This window comes from Salvelinus namaycush, unplaced genomic scaffold, assembly GCF_016432855.1.
Source record: "Salvelinus namaycush isolate Seneca unplaced genomic scaffold, SaNama_1.0 Scaffold684, whole genome shotgun sequence".
Lineage (NCBI taxonomy): Eukaryota > Metazoa > Chordata > Actinopteri > Salmoniformes > Salmonidae > Salvelinus > Salvelinus namaycush.
Window position 1 is genome coordinate 23,546 of NW_024061402.1, and position 14,256 is coordinate 37,801.

A 14,256-nucleotide genomic window follows, 5' to 3' on the forward strand; every position below is an offset into this window, starting at 1 on the left:
ACGGACAAAACATGGAGATGGAGTATTTCTATGAGTGGACTGAGGACTTCGTCATACACTATGGACCTGACTTAATGACATTATTATGGGATGGCCTCAGTGGTCTTGAGGTTAGTGTGTCTGCACTGAGATTGGAAGGTTGGTGAGAGTGAACGTGTAGTCACCATTTCCTTGTACTGTGTAACATGTGTATCCTGTGCATATGACTAATAAACTGGACTTGGTTAATGATTAATGGAATGCAAACAATAAGCAGGAAGAGATTTCACTGAGAGTCAGGAAGTGAAAAACATGATTCCTCTCAATCTCAACACAATGTTGGTATACTCAATACTCTACATTCAGTCATGTTGCAGCTCACATCTCTAGTCCTGTCTTAGTACTGAGAGGGTTTCATGTTCCAGCTCACATCTCTAGTCCTGTCTTAGTACTGAGAGGGTTTCATGTTCCAGCTCACATCTCTAGTCTTGTCTTAGTACTGAGAGAGTTTCATGTTCCAGCTCACATCTCTAGTCTTGTCTTAGTACTGAGAGAGTTTCATGTTCCAGCTCACATCTCTAGTCATGTCTTAGTACTGAGAGAGTTTCATGTTCCAGCTCACATCTCTAGTCTTGTCTTAGTACTGAGAGAGTTTCATGTTCCAGCTCACATCTCTAGTCATGTCTTAGTACTGAGAGGGTTTCATGTTCCAGCTCACATCTCTAGTCATGTCTTAGTACTGAGAGAGTTTCATGTTCCAGCTCACATCTCTAGTCTTGTCTTAGTACTGAGAGGGTTTCATGTTGCAGCTCACATCTATAGTCATGTCTTAGTACTGAGAGGGTTTCATGTTGCAGCTCACATCTATAGTCATGTCTTAGTACTGAGAGGGTTTCTTCTACATTCAGTCATGTTCCAGCTCACATCTCTAGTCATGTCTTAGTACTGAGAGGGTTTCATGTTGCAGCTCACATCTCTAGTCTTGTCTTAGTACTGAGAGGGTTTCATGTTGCAGCTCACATCTATAGTCATGTCTTAGTACTGAGAGGGTTTCTTCTACATTCAGTCATGTTCCAGCTCACATCTCTAGTCGTGTCTTAGTACTGAGAGGGTTTCTTCTACATTCAGTCATGTTCCAGCTCACATCTCTAGTCTTGTCTTAGTACTGAGAGGGTTTCTTCTACATTCAGTCATGTTCCAGCTCACATCTCTAGTCATGTCTTAGTACTGAGAGGGTTTCTTCTACATTCAGTCATGTTGCAGCTCACATCTCTAGTCATGTCTTAGTACTGAGAGGGTTTCTTCTACATTCAGTCATGTTCCAGCTCACATCTCTAGTCATGTCTTAGTACTGAGAGGGTTTCATGTTCCAGCTCACATCTCTAGTCTTGTCTTAGTACTGAGAGGGTTTCATGTTGCAGCTCACATCTCTAGTCATGTCTTAGTACTGAGAGGGTTTCTTCTACATTCAGTCATGTTCCAGCTCACATCTCTAGTCCTGTCTTAGTACTGAGAGGGTTTCTTCTACATTCAGTCATGTTCCAGCTCACATCTCTAGTCCTGTCTTAGTACTGAGAGGGTTTCTTCTACATTCAGTCATGTTCCAGCTCACATCTCTAGTCCTGTCTTAGTACTGAGAGGGTTTCTTCTACATTCAGTCATGTCTTAGTATCGAGAGGGTTTCTTCTACATTCAGTCATGTCTTAGTACTGAGAGTTTCTTCCAGAGGAAGTGGTTTTGATGATGGGCTCAATGTGAGACAGCAGTTTCCTAAGAGAACCAGTCATGACAACGCAGTATCCATGGTGCAACATTTAGAAGAGCAATGGTGAAAACCATCTGTTAAGAGAAGAGAATATCTTCACTACTCTAGACATGAACAGTATCTTCACTACTCTAGACATGAACAGGAGACAATATCTTCACTACTCTAGACATGAACAGGAGACAATATCTTCACTACTCTAGACATGAACAGTATCTTCACTACTCTAGACATGAACAGGAGTCAATATCTTCACTACTCTAGACATGAACAGGAGTCAATATCTTCACTACTCTAGACATGAACAGGAGACAATATCTTCACTACTCTAGACATGAACAGGAGACAATATCTTCACTACTCTAGACATGAACAGGAGACAATATCTTCACTACTCTAGACATGAACAGGAGACAATATCTTCACTACTCTAGACATGAACAGGAGACAATATCTTCACTACTCTAGACATGAACAGGAGACAATATCTTCACTACTCTAGACATGAACAGGAGTCAATATCTTCACTACTCTAGACATGAACAGGAGACAATATCTTCACTACTCTAGACATGAACAGGAGACAATATCTTCACTACTCTAGACATGAACAGTATCTTCACTACTCTAGACATGAACAGGAGACAATATCTTCACTACTCTAGACATGAACAGGAGACAATATCTTCACTACTCTAGACATGAACAGTATCTTCACTACTCTAGACATGAACAGGAGACAATATCTTCACTACTCTAGACATGAACAGGAGTCAATATCTTCACTACTCTAGACATGAACAGTATCTTCACTACTCTAGACATGAACAGGAGACAATATCTTCACTACTCTAGACATGAACAGGAGACAATATCTTCACTACTCTAGACATGAACAGGAGTCAATATCTTCACTACTCTAGACATGAACAGGAGACAATATCTTCACTACTCTAGACATGAACAGGAGACAATATCTTCACTACTCTAGACATGAACAGGAGTCAATATCTTCACTACTCTAGACATGAACAGGAGACAATATCTTCACTACTCTAGACATGAACAGTATCTTCACTACTCTAGACATGAACAGGAGACAATATCTTCACTACTCTAGACATGAACAATATCTTCACTACTCTAGACATGAACAGGAGACAATATCTTCACTACTCTAGACATGAACAATATCTTCACTACTCTAGACATGAACAGGAGACAATATCTTCACTACTCTAGACATGAACAGTATCTTCACTACTCTAGACATGAACAGGAGTCAATATCTTCACTACTCTAGACATGAACAGGAGACAATATCTTCACTACTCTAGACATGAACAGGAGACAATATCTTCACTACTCTAGACATGAACAGGAGACAATATCTTCACTACTCTAGACATGAACAGGAGACAATATCTTCACTACTCTAGACATGAACAGGAGACAATATCTTCACTACTCTAGACATGAACAGGAGACAATATCTTCACTACTCTAGACATGAACAGGAGTCAATATCTTCACTACTCTAGACATGAACAGGAGACAATATCTTCACTACTCTAGACATGAACAGGAGACAATATCTTCACTACTCTAGACATGAACAGTATCTTCACTACTCTAGACATGAACAGGAGACAATATCTTCACTACTCTAGACATGAACAGGAGACAATATCTTCACTACTCTAGACATGAACAGTATCTTCACTACTCTAGACATGAACAGGAGACAATATCTTCACTACTCTAGACATGAACAGGAGTCAATATCTTCACTACTCTAGACATGAACAGGAGACAATATCTTCACTACTCTAGACATGAACAGGAGACAATATCTTCACTACTCTAGACATGAACAGGAGTCAATATCTTCACTACTCTAGACATGAACAGGAGACAATATCTTCACTACTCTAGACATGAACAGGAGACAATATCTTCACTACTCTAGACATGAACAGGAGTCAATATCTTCACTACTCTAGACATGAACAGGAGACAATATCTTCACTACTCTAGACATGAACAGTATCTTCACTACTCTAGACATGAACAGGAGACAATATCTTCACTACTCTAGACATGAACAATATCTTCACTACTCTAGACATGAACAGGAGACAATATCTTCACTACTCTAGACATGAACAATATCTTCACTACTCTAGACATGAACAGGAGACAATATCTTCACTACTCTAGACATGAACAGTATCTTCACTACTCTAGACATGAACAGGAGACAATATCTTCACTACTCTAGACATGAACAGGAGACAATATCTTCACTACTCTAGACATGAACAGTATCTTCACTACTCTAGACATGAACAGGAGACAATATCTTCACTACTCTAGACATGAACAGGAGTCAATATCTTCACTACTCTAGACATGAACAGGAGACAATATCTTCACTACTCTAGACATGAACAGGAGTCAATATCTTCACTACTCTAGACATGAACAGGAGTCAATATCTTCACTACTCTAGACATGAACAGGAGACAATATCTTCACTACTCTAGACATGAACAGGAGTCAATATCTTCACTACTCTAGACATGAACAGGAGACAATATCTTCACTACTCTAGACATGAACAGGAGACAATATCTTCACTACTCTAGACATGAACAGGAGACAATATCTTCACTACTCTAGACATGAACAGGAGACAATATCTTCACTACTCTAGACATGAACAGGAGACAATATCTTCACTACTCTAGACATGAACAGTATCTTCACTACTCTAGACATGAACAGGAGACAATATCTTCACTACTCTAGACATGAACAGGAGTCAATATCTTCACTACTCTAGACATGAACAATATCTTCACTACTCTAGACATGAACAGGAGACAATATCTTCACTACTCTAGACATGAACAGGAGACAATATCTTCACTACTCTAGACATGAACAGGAGACAATATCTTCACTACTCTAGACATGAACAGGAGACAATATCTTCACTACTCTAGACATGAACAGGAGACAATATCTTCACTACTCTAGACATGAACAGGAGACAATATCTTCACTACTCTAGACATGAACAATATCTTCACTACTCTAGACATGAACAGGAGACAATATCTTCACTACTCTAGACATGAACAGGAGACAATATCTTCACTACTCTAGACATGAACACTATCTTCACTACTCTAGACATGAACAGGAGACAATATCTTCACTACTCTAGACATGAACAGGAGACAATATCTTCACTACTCTAGACATGACCAGGAGTCAATATCTTCACTACTCTAGACATGAACAGGAGACAATATCTTCACTACTCTAGACATGAACAGGAGACAATATCTTCACTACTCTAGACATGAACAGGAGACAATATCTTCACTACTCTAGACATGAACAATATCTTCACTACTCTAGATATGAACAGGAGTCAATATCTTCACTACTCTAGACATGAACAGGAGACAATATTTTCACTACTCTAGACATGAACAGGAGACAATATTTTCACTACTCTAGACATGAACAATATCTTCACTACTCTAGACATGAACAGGAGACAATATCTTCACTACTCTAGACATGAACAGGAGACAATATCTTCACTACTCTAGACATGAACAATATCTTCACTACTCTAGACATGAACAGGAGACAATATCTTCACTACTCTAGACATGAACAGGAGACAATATCTTCACTACTCTAGACATGAACAATATCTTCACTACTCTAGACATGAACAGGAGACAATATCTTCACTACTCTAGACATGAACAATGTCTTCACTACTCTAGACATGAACAGGAGACAATATCTTCACTACTCTAGACATGAACAATATCTTCACTACTCTAGACATGAACAGGAGTCAATATCTTCACTACTCTAGACATGAACAATATCTTCACTTCTCTAGACATGAACAGGAGACAATATCTTCACTACTCTAGACATGAACAGGAGACAATATCTTCACTACTCTAGACATGACCAGGAGACAATATCTTCACTACTCTAGACATGAACAGGAGACAATATCTTCACTACTCTAGACATGAACAATATCTTCACTACTCTAGACATGAACAGGAGACAATATCTTCACTACTCTAGACATGAACAGGAGACAATATCTTCACTACTCTAGACATGACCAGGAGACAATATCTTCACTACTCTAGACATGAACAGGAGACAATATCTTCACTACTCTAGACATGAACAGGAGACAATATCTTCACTACTCTAGACATGAACAGGAGACAATATCTTCACTACTCTAGACATGACCAGGAGACAATATCTTCACTACTCTAGACATGAACAGGAGACAATATCTTCACTACTCTAGACATGACCAGGAGACAATATCTTCACTACTCTAGACATGAACAGGAGACAATATCTTCACTACTCTAGACATGAACAGGAGTCAATATCTTCACTACTCTAGACATGAACAGGAGACAATATCTTCACTAGTCTAGACATGAACAGGAGACAATATCTTCACTACTCTAGACATGAACAATATCTTCACTACTCTAGACATGAACAGGAGACAATATCTTCACTACTCTAGACATGAACAGGAGACAATATCTTCACTACTCTAGACATGAACAGGAGACAATATCTTCACTACTCTAGACATGAACAATATCTTCACTACTCTAGACAAGAACAGGAGACAATATCTTCACTACTCTAGACATGAACAGGAGACAATATCTTCACTACTCTAGACATGAACAATATCTTCACTACTCTAGATATGAACAGGAGTCAATATCTTCACTACTCTAGACATGAACAGGAGACAATATTTTCACTACTCTAGACATGAACAGGAGACAATATTTTCACTACTCTAGACATGAACAATATCTTCACTACTCTAGACATGAACAGGAGACAATATCTTCACTACTCTAGACATGAACAGGAGACAATATCTTCACTACTCTAGACATGAACAATATCTTCACTACTCTAGACATGAACAGGAGACAATATCTTCACTACTCTAGACATGAACAGGAGACAATATCTTCACTACTCTAGACATGAACAATATCTTCACTACTCTAGACATGAACAGGAGACAATATCTTCACTACTCTAGACATGAACAATATCTTCACTACTCTAGACATGAACAGGAGACAATATCTTCACTACTCTAGACATGAACAATATCTTCACTACTCTAGACATGAACAGGAGTCAATATCTTCACTACTCTAGACATGAACAATATCTTCACTTCTCTAGACATGAACAGGAGACAATATCTTCACTACTCTAGACATGAACAGGAGACAATATCTTCACTACTCTAGACATGACCAGGAGACAATATCTTCACTACTCTAGACATGAACAGGAGACAATATCTTCACTACTCTAGACATGAACAATATCTTCACTACTCTAGACATGAACAGGAGACAATATCTTCACTACTCTAGACATGAACAGGAGACAATATCTTCACTACTCTAGACATGACCAGGAGACAATATCTTCACTACTCTAGACATGAACAGGAGACAATATCTTCACTACTCTAGACATGAACAGGAGACAATATCTTCACTACTCTAGACATGAACAGGAGACAATATCTTCACTACTCTAGACATGACCAGGAGACAATATCTTCACTACTCTAGACATGAACAGGAGACAATATCTTCACTACTCTAGACATGACCAGGAGACAATATCTTCACTACTCTAGACATGAACAGGAGACAATATCTTCACTACTCTAGACATGAACAGGAGTCAATATCTTCACTACTCTAGACATGAACAGGAGACAATATCTTCACTAGTCTAGACATGAACAGGAGACAATATCTTCACTACTCTAGACATGAACAATATCTTCACTACTCTAGACATGAACAGGAGACAATATCTTCACTACTCTAGACATGAACAGGAGACAATATCTTCACTACTCTAGACATGAACAGGAGACAATATCTTCACTACTCTAGACATGAACAATATCTTCACTACTCTAGACAAGAACAGGAGACAATATCTTCACTACTCTAGACATGAACAGGAGACAATATCTTCACTACTCTAGACATGAACAGGAGACAATATCTTCACTACTCTAGACATGACCAGGAGACAATATCTTCACTACTCTAGACATGAACAGGAGACAATATCTTCACTACTCTAGACATGAACAGGAGACAATATCTTCACTACTCCAGACATGAACAGGAGACAATATCTTCACTACTCTAGACATGAACAGGAGACAATATCTTCACTACTCCAGACATGAACAGGAGACAATATCTTCACTACTCTAGACATGAACAGGAGACAATATCTTCACTACTCTAGACATGAACAGGAGACAATATCTTCACTACTCTAGACATGAACAATATCTTCACTACTCTAGACATGAACAGGAGACAATATCTTCACTACTCTAGACATGAACAATATCTTCACTACTCTAGACATGAACAGGAGACAATATCTTCACTACTCTAGACATGAACAGGAGACAATATCTTCACTAGTCTAGAACTTTATATTTTTGTTCCGTGTACAATGCAAGACTACCACAAGCTGAAGAAGCTATGTAGTAACATTAACACTATGCCTTCTCAATGCAGTCGCTCGTATTATAAAGGAGAACTATCGCCTTATGATGTGGATAGTCATGTTGCAAGCCCAGCTTCAGACGCAATCGTTAGGCAAGGGTAACTTCAGTGTAGGAAAGGATGAAACAGCGTCTGTGCCACCAGTACAGACAGTAGTACAAATCCCCTCGCACGGTCCCCGCAGCCGGACAACTTTCTCATGGCTTCTGGAGGGAAATGCTGTCGGAATGCTCAACTGGTGTCGCTCATTCAGCCGACAGAAACTTTCAACCGGTTCTCCCCATTAAGCAACAAGTCGGAGTCAGAGTCCGAGCCTTCTCAGGTCGCTCCTTCACCTGTTACGGGATCTGAGCCGCCGAAGCCTCCCACCATTAGCTCTGACTAATGTAAAACCCTAGTCATTGGCGACTCCATTACCTGCAGTATTAGACTTAAAACGAATCACCCAGCGATCATACACTGTTTACCAGGGGGCAGGGCTACCGACGTTAAGGCTAATCTGAAGATGGTGCTGGCTAAAGATAAAACTGGCGAGTGTAGAGAGTATAGAGATATTGTTATCCACGTCGGCACCAACGATGTTAGGATGAAACAGTCAGAGGTCACCAAGTGCAACATAGCTTCAGCGTGTAAATCAGCTAGAAAGATGTGTCGGCATCGAGTAATAATCTCTGGCCTCCACAAACAGGACCAAGCCTGGCCTCCTGAGAAGTGACGGACTCCATCCTAGCTGGAGGGGTGCTCTCATCTTATCTACCAACATAGACAGGGCTCTAACTCCTCTAGCTCCACAATGAAATAGGGTGCAGGCCAGGCAGCAGGCTGTTAGCCAACCTGCCAGCTTAGTGGAGTCTGCCAATAGCACAGTCAGTGTAGTCAGCTCAGCCATACCCATTGAGACTGTGTCTGTGCCTCGACCTAGGTTGGGCAAAACTAAACATGGCGGTGTTCGCCTTAGCAATCTCACTAGAATAAAGACCTCCTCCATTCCTGCCATTATTGAAAGAGATCGTGATACCTCACATCTCAAAAAAGGGTTACTTAATGTTAGATCCCTCACTTCCAAGGCAGTTATAGTCAATGAACTAATCACTGATCATAATCTTGATGTGATTGGCCTGACAAACATGGCTTAATTAAGCCTGATGAATTTACTGTGTTAAATGAGGCCTCTCCTCCTGGTTACACTAGTGACTATATCCCCTATATTCTTTAACATTCTTATGACTGCATTATCAATTTGTTGAACTTCTAGTCATGAAGCTGACTCAATCCCTTTTTATAGCTAGTGTTTACAGGCCTCCTGGGCCGAATACAGCGTTCCTCACGGAGTTCCCTGACTTCCTATCGGACCTTGTAGTCATGGCAGATAATATTCACATTTTTGGTGACTTCAATATTTACATGGAAAAGTCCACAGACCCACTCCAAAAGGCTTACCAGAGAGGTCTCTAACGACCAGGTTTTATGTGTTATGAAGTGTTATGAAGTGTAATAACAGCCTTACCACAGCGGTCTCTGATGACCAGGTTTTATGTGTTATGAAGTGTAATAACAGTCTTACCACAGCGGTCTCTGATGACCAGGTTTTATGTGTTATGAAGTGTTATGAAGTGTAATAACAGCCTTACCACAGCGATCTCTGATGACCAGGTTTTATGTGTTATGAAGTGTAATAACAGTCTTACCACAGCGGTCTCTGATGACCAGGTTTTATGTGTTATGAAGTGTAATAACAGTCTTACCACAGCGGTCTCTAATGACTAGGTTTTATGTGTTATGAAGTGTAATAACAGTCTTACCACAGTGGTCTCTAATGACTAGGTTTTATGTGTTATGAAGTGTAATAACAGTCTTACCACAGCGGTCTCTGATGACCAGGTTTTATGTGTTATGAAGTGTAATAACAGCCTTACCACAGCGGTCTCTGATGACCAGGTTTTATGTGTTATGAAGTGTAATAACAGTCTTACCACAGCGGTCTCTGATGACCAGGTTTTATGTGTTATGAAGTGTAATAACAGCCTTACCACAGCGGTCTCTGATGACCAGGTTTTATGTGTTATGAAGTGTAATAACAGTCTTACCACAGCGGTCTCTGATGACCAGGTTTTATGTGTTATGAAGTGTAATAACAGTCTTACCACAGCGGTCTCTAATGACTAGGTTTTATGTGTTATGAAGTGTAATAACAGTCTTACCACAGCGGTCTCTAATGACCAGGTTTTATGTGTTATGAAGTGTAATAACAGTCTTACCACAGCGGTCTCTGATGACCAGGTTTTATGTGTTATGAAGTGTTATGAAGTGTAATAACAGTCTTACCACAGCGGTCTCTGATGACCAGGTTTTATGTGTTATGAAGTGTAATAACAGCGTTACCACAGCAGTCTCTGATGACCAGGTTTTATGTGTTATGAAGTGTTATGAAGTGTAATAACAGCCTTACCACAGCGATCTCTGATGACCAGGTTTTATGTGTTATGAAGTGTTATGAAGTGTAATAACAGGCTTACCACAGCGGTCTCTGATGACCAGGTTGCGTCCTTCCTTCAGGTTGATAGAGAGGAGGTAGGACCTCTGGGACTCTCTGGTGCTGTCGGATACACTCAGCATCTCAGTAGGACTCCCCATCTCAAACTGTTGGAGTACATGATGGAAACACTTGAGCAAATGAGGGATACAGAATATATTGAAAGCAGTAACCACAGGTGTGGTTCCTGAGTTCATAAGCAATTAACACATCAGATCATGCTTAGGGTCATGTAGAAAATGTCCAGACCAATATTTTGGCTTCCATGGCTACAAGAAAAGATCTCAGTGACTTTGAAAGAGGAGTCTCAAAGAAAGATAGGGGGTTTAAAGAGTGTTTGTGTCTCAGTCACTAGATCGCAACCCAGTTGAAAAATTATGGGAGATTAAGGAGCGGCGCCTGAGACAGCGCTTTCTACCACCATCAACAAAACAAGAAAATATGGAATTGATTAATGGAAGAATGGTGTCTCATCCCTCCAATAGAGTTCCAGACACTGTAGAATCTACACTCGTAGAAAAAAGGGTTCCAAAAGGGTTTTTCAGCTGTCCCCACAGGAGAACCCGTTTAGGTTCCAGGAAGAACCCTTTTTGGTTTCAGGTAGAACCCTATTGGGTTCCATGTCGAACCTTTTCTACAGAGGGTTCTACATGGAACCCAAAAGTGTTCTAACTGGAACAAAAAGGGTTCTACCTGCAACCTTCAAGGGTTCTTCAAAGAGTTCTCCAATGGGGACAGCCAAAGAATCCTTGACGGTTCTACATAGCACCTTTAACTAAGAGTGTATGACAAGGCGTATTGAAGCTGTTCTGGTTCGTGGCCCTACTGAGACACTTTATGTTGCTACACTATACGTACCAAAGTATGTGGGCACCCCTTCAAATTAGTGGGTTAGAGCCAGTTACTGACCCAATCCAGACAAGACCAGTCCAGCTCAGGGCTCAAAACCCTCTATCCCAATAACCCTGTCCAGACCAGACCAGACCAGCTCAGAGCTCTAACTCTATAACCCAGACCAGACCAGACCAGAGCTCTAACTCTATAACCCAGACCAGACCAGACCAGAGCTCTAACTCTATAACCCTGACCAGCTCAGCTCAGAGCTCTAACTCTATAACCCTGACCAGACCAGCTCAGAGCTCTAACTCTATAACCCAGACCAGACCAGACCAGAGCTCTAACTCTATAACCCAGACCAGACCAGACCAGAGCTCTAACTCTATAACCCTGACCAGCTCAGCTCAGAGCTCTAACTCTATAACCCTGACCAGACCAGCTCAGAGCTCTAACTCTATAACTCTGACCAGACCAGACCAGCTCAGAGCTCTAACTCTATAACCCTGACCAGACCAGACCAGCTCAGAGCTCTAACTCTATAACCCAGACCAGACCAGCTCAGAGCTCTAACTCTATAACCCTGACCAGTCCAGACCAGCTCAGAACTCTAACTCTATAACCCTGACCAGACCAGCTCAGAGCTCTAACTCTATAACCCTGACCAGTCCAGAGCTCTAACTCTATAACCCTGACCAGACCAGCTCAGAGCTCTAACTCTATAACCCTGACCAGACCAGCCCAGAGCTGTAACTCTATAACCCTGACCAGACCAGCTCAGAGCTCTAACTCTATAACCCTGACCAGCTCAGAGCTCTAACTCTATAACCCTGACCAGACCAGCTCAGAGCTCTAACTCTATAACCCTGACCAGACCAGACCAGCTCAGAGCTCTAACTCTATAACCCTGACCAGTCCAGAGCTCTAACTCTATAACCCTGACCAGACCAGACCAGCTCAGAGCTCTAACTCTATAACCCTGACCAGACCAGACCAGAGCTCTAACTCTATAACCCTGACCAGCTCAGAGCTCTAACTCTATAACCCTGACCAGTCCAGCTCAGAGCTCTAACTCTATAACCCTGACCAGAACCAGACCAGCTCAAAGCTCTAACTCTATAACCCTGACCAGACCAGACCAGCTCAGAGCTCTAACTCTATAACCCTGACCAGTCCAGCTCAGAGCTCTAACTCTATAACCCTGACCAGACCAGACAGCTCAGAGCTCTAACTCTATAACCCTGACCAGACCAGCTCAGAGCTCTAACTCTATAACCCTGACCAGACCAGACCAGAGCTCTAACTCTATAACCCTGACCAGACCAGCTCAGAGCTCTAACTCTATAACCCTGACCAGACCAGCTCAGAGCTCTAACTCTATAACCCTGACCAGACCAGCTCAGAGCTCTAACTCTATAACCCTGACCAGCTCAGAGCTCTAACTCTATAACCCAGACCAGACCAGACCAGAGCTCTAACTCTATAACCCTGACCAGCTCAGAGCTCTAACTCTATAACCCAGACCAGACCAGCTCAGAGCTCTAACTCTATAACCCAGATCAGACCAGCTCAGAGCTCTAACTCTATAACCCTGACCAGACCAGACCAGCTCAGAACTCTAACTCTATAACCCTGACCAGACCAGACCAGCTCAGAGCTCTAACTCTATAACCCTGACCAGACCAGACCAGCTCAGAGCTCTAACTCTATAACCCTGACCAGACCAGACCAGCTCAGAGCTCTAACTCTATAACCCTGATCAGACCAGCTCAGAGCTCTAACTCTATAACCCTGACCAGACCAGCTCAGAGCTCTAACTCTATAACCCTGACCAGACCAGCTCAGAGCTCTAACTCTATAACCCTGACCAGACCAGCTCAGAGCTCTAACTCTATAACCCAGACCAGACCAGCTCAGAGCTCTAACTCTATAACCCTGACATGACCAGCTCAGAGCTCTAACTCTATAACCCTGACCAGACCAGCTCAGAGCTCTAACTCTATAACCCTGACCAGACCAGCTCAGAGCTCTAACTCTATAACCCTGACCAGACCAGACCAGCTCAGAGCTCTAACTCTATAACCCTGACCAGACCAGCTCAGAGCTCTAACTCTATAACCCTGACCAGACCAGCTCAGAGCTCTAACTCTATAACCCTGACCAGACCAGCTCAGAGCTCTAACTATATAACCCTGACCAGACCAGACCAGCTCAGAGCTCTAACTCTATAACCCTGACCAGACCAGCTCAGAGCTCTAACTCTATAACCCAGACCAGACCAGACCAGCTCAGAGCTCTAACTCTATAACCCTGACCAGACCAGACCAGCTCAGAGCTCTAACTCTATAACCCTGACCAGACCAGCTCAGAGCTCTAACTCTATAACCCAAACCAGACCAGCCCAGAGCTGTAACTCTATAACCCTGACCAGACCAGCTCAGAGCTCTAACTCTATAACCCTGACCAGACCAGCTCAGAGCTCTAAC

At 41.8% G+C, this 14,256-nt stretch overlaps 1 protein-coding gene across 1 annotated transcript in view; it reads right to left on the reverse strand.

Annotated features, from left to right (window-relative positions):
* The window catches only part of LOC120042430 (multiple C2 and transmembrane domain-containing protein 2-like), a gene marked incomplete at its 3' end in the record, with an annotated part of 61,288 nt that overhangs the window by 19,124 nt on the left and 27,908 nt on the right, over positions 1–14,256 (reverse strand). Inside the window, exon 3 of the mRNA XM_038987268.1 lies at positions 10,920–11,043. Within this exon, the coding sequence (XP_038843196.1) occupies positions 10,920–11,043 (124 nt within the window). The remainder of the gene's footprint in view (positions 1–10,919; positions 11,044–14,256) is intronic.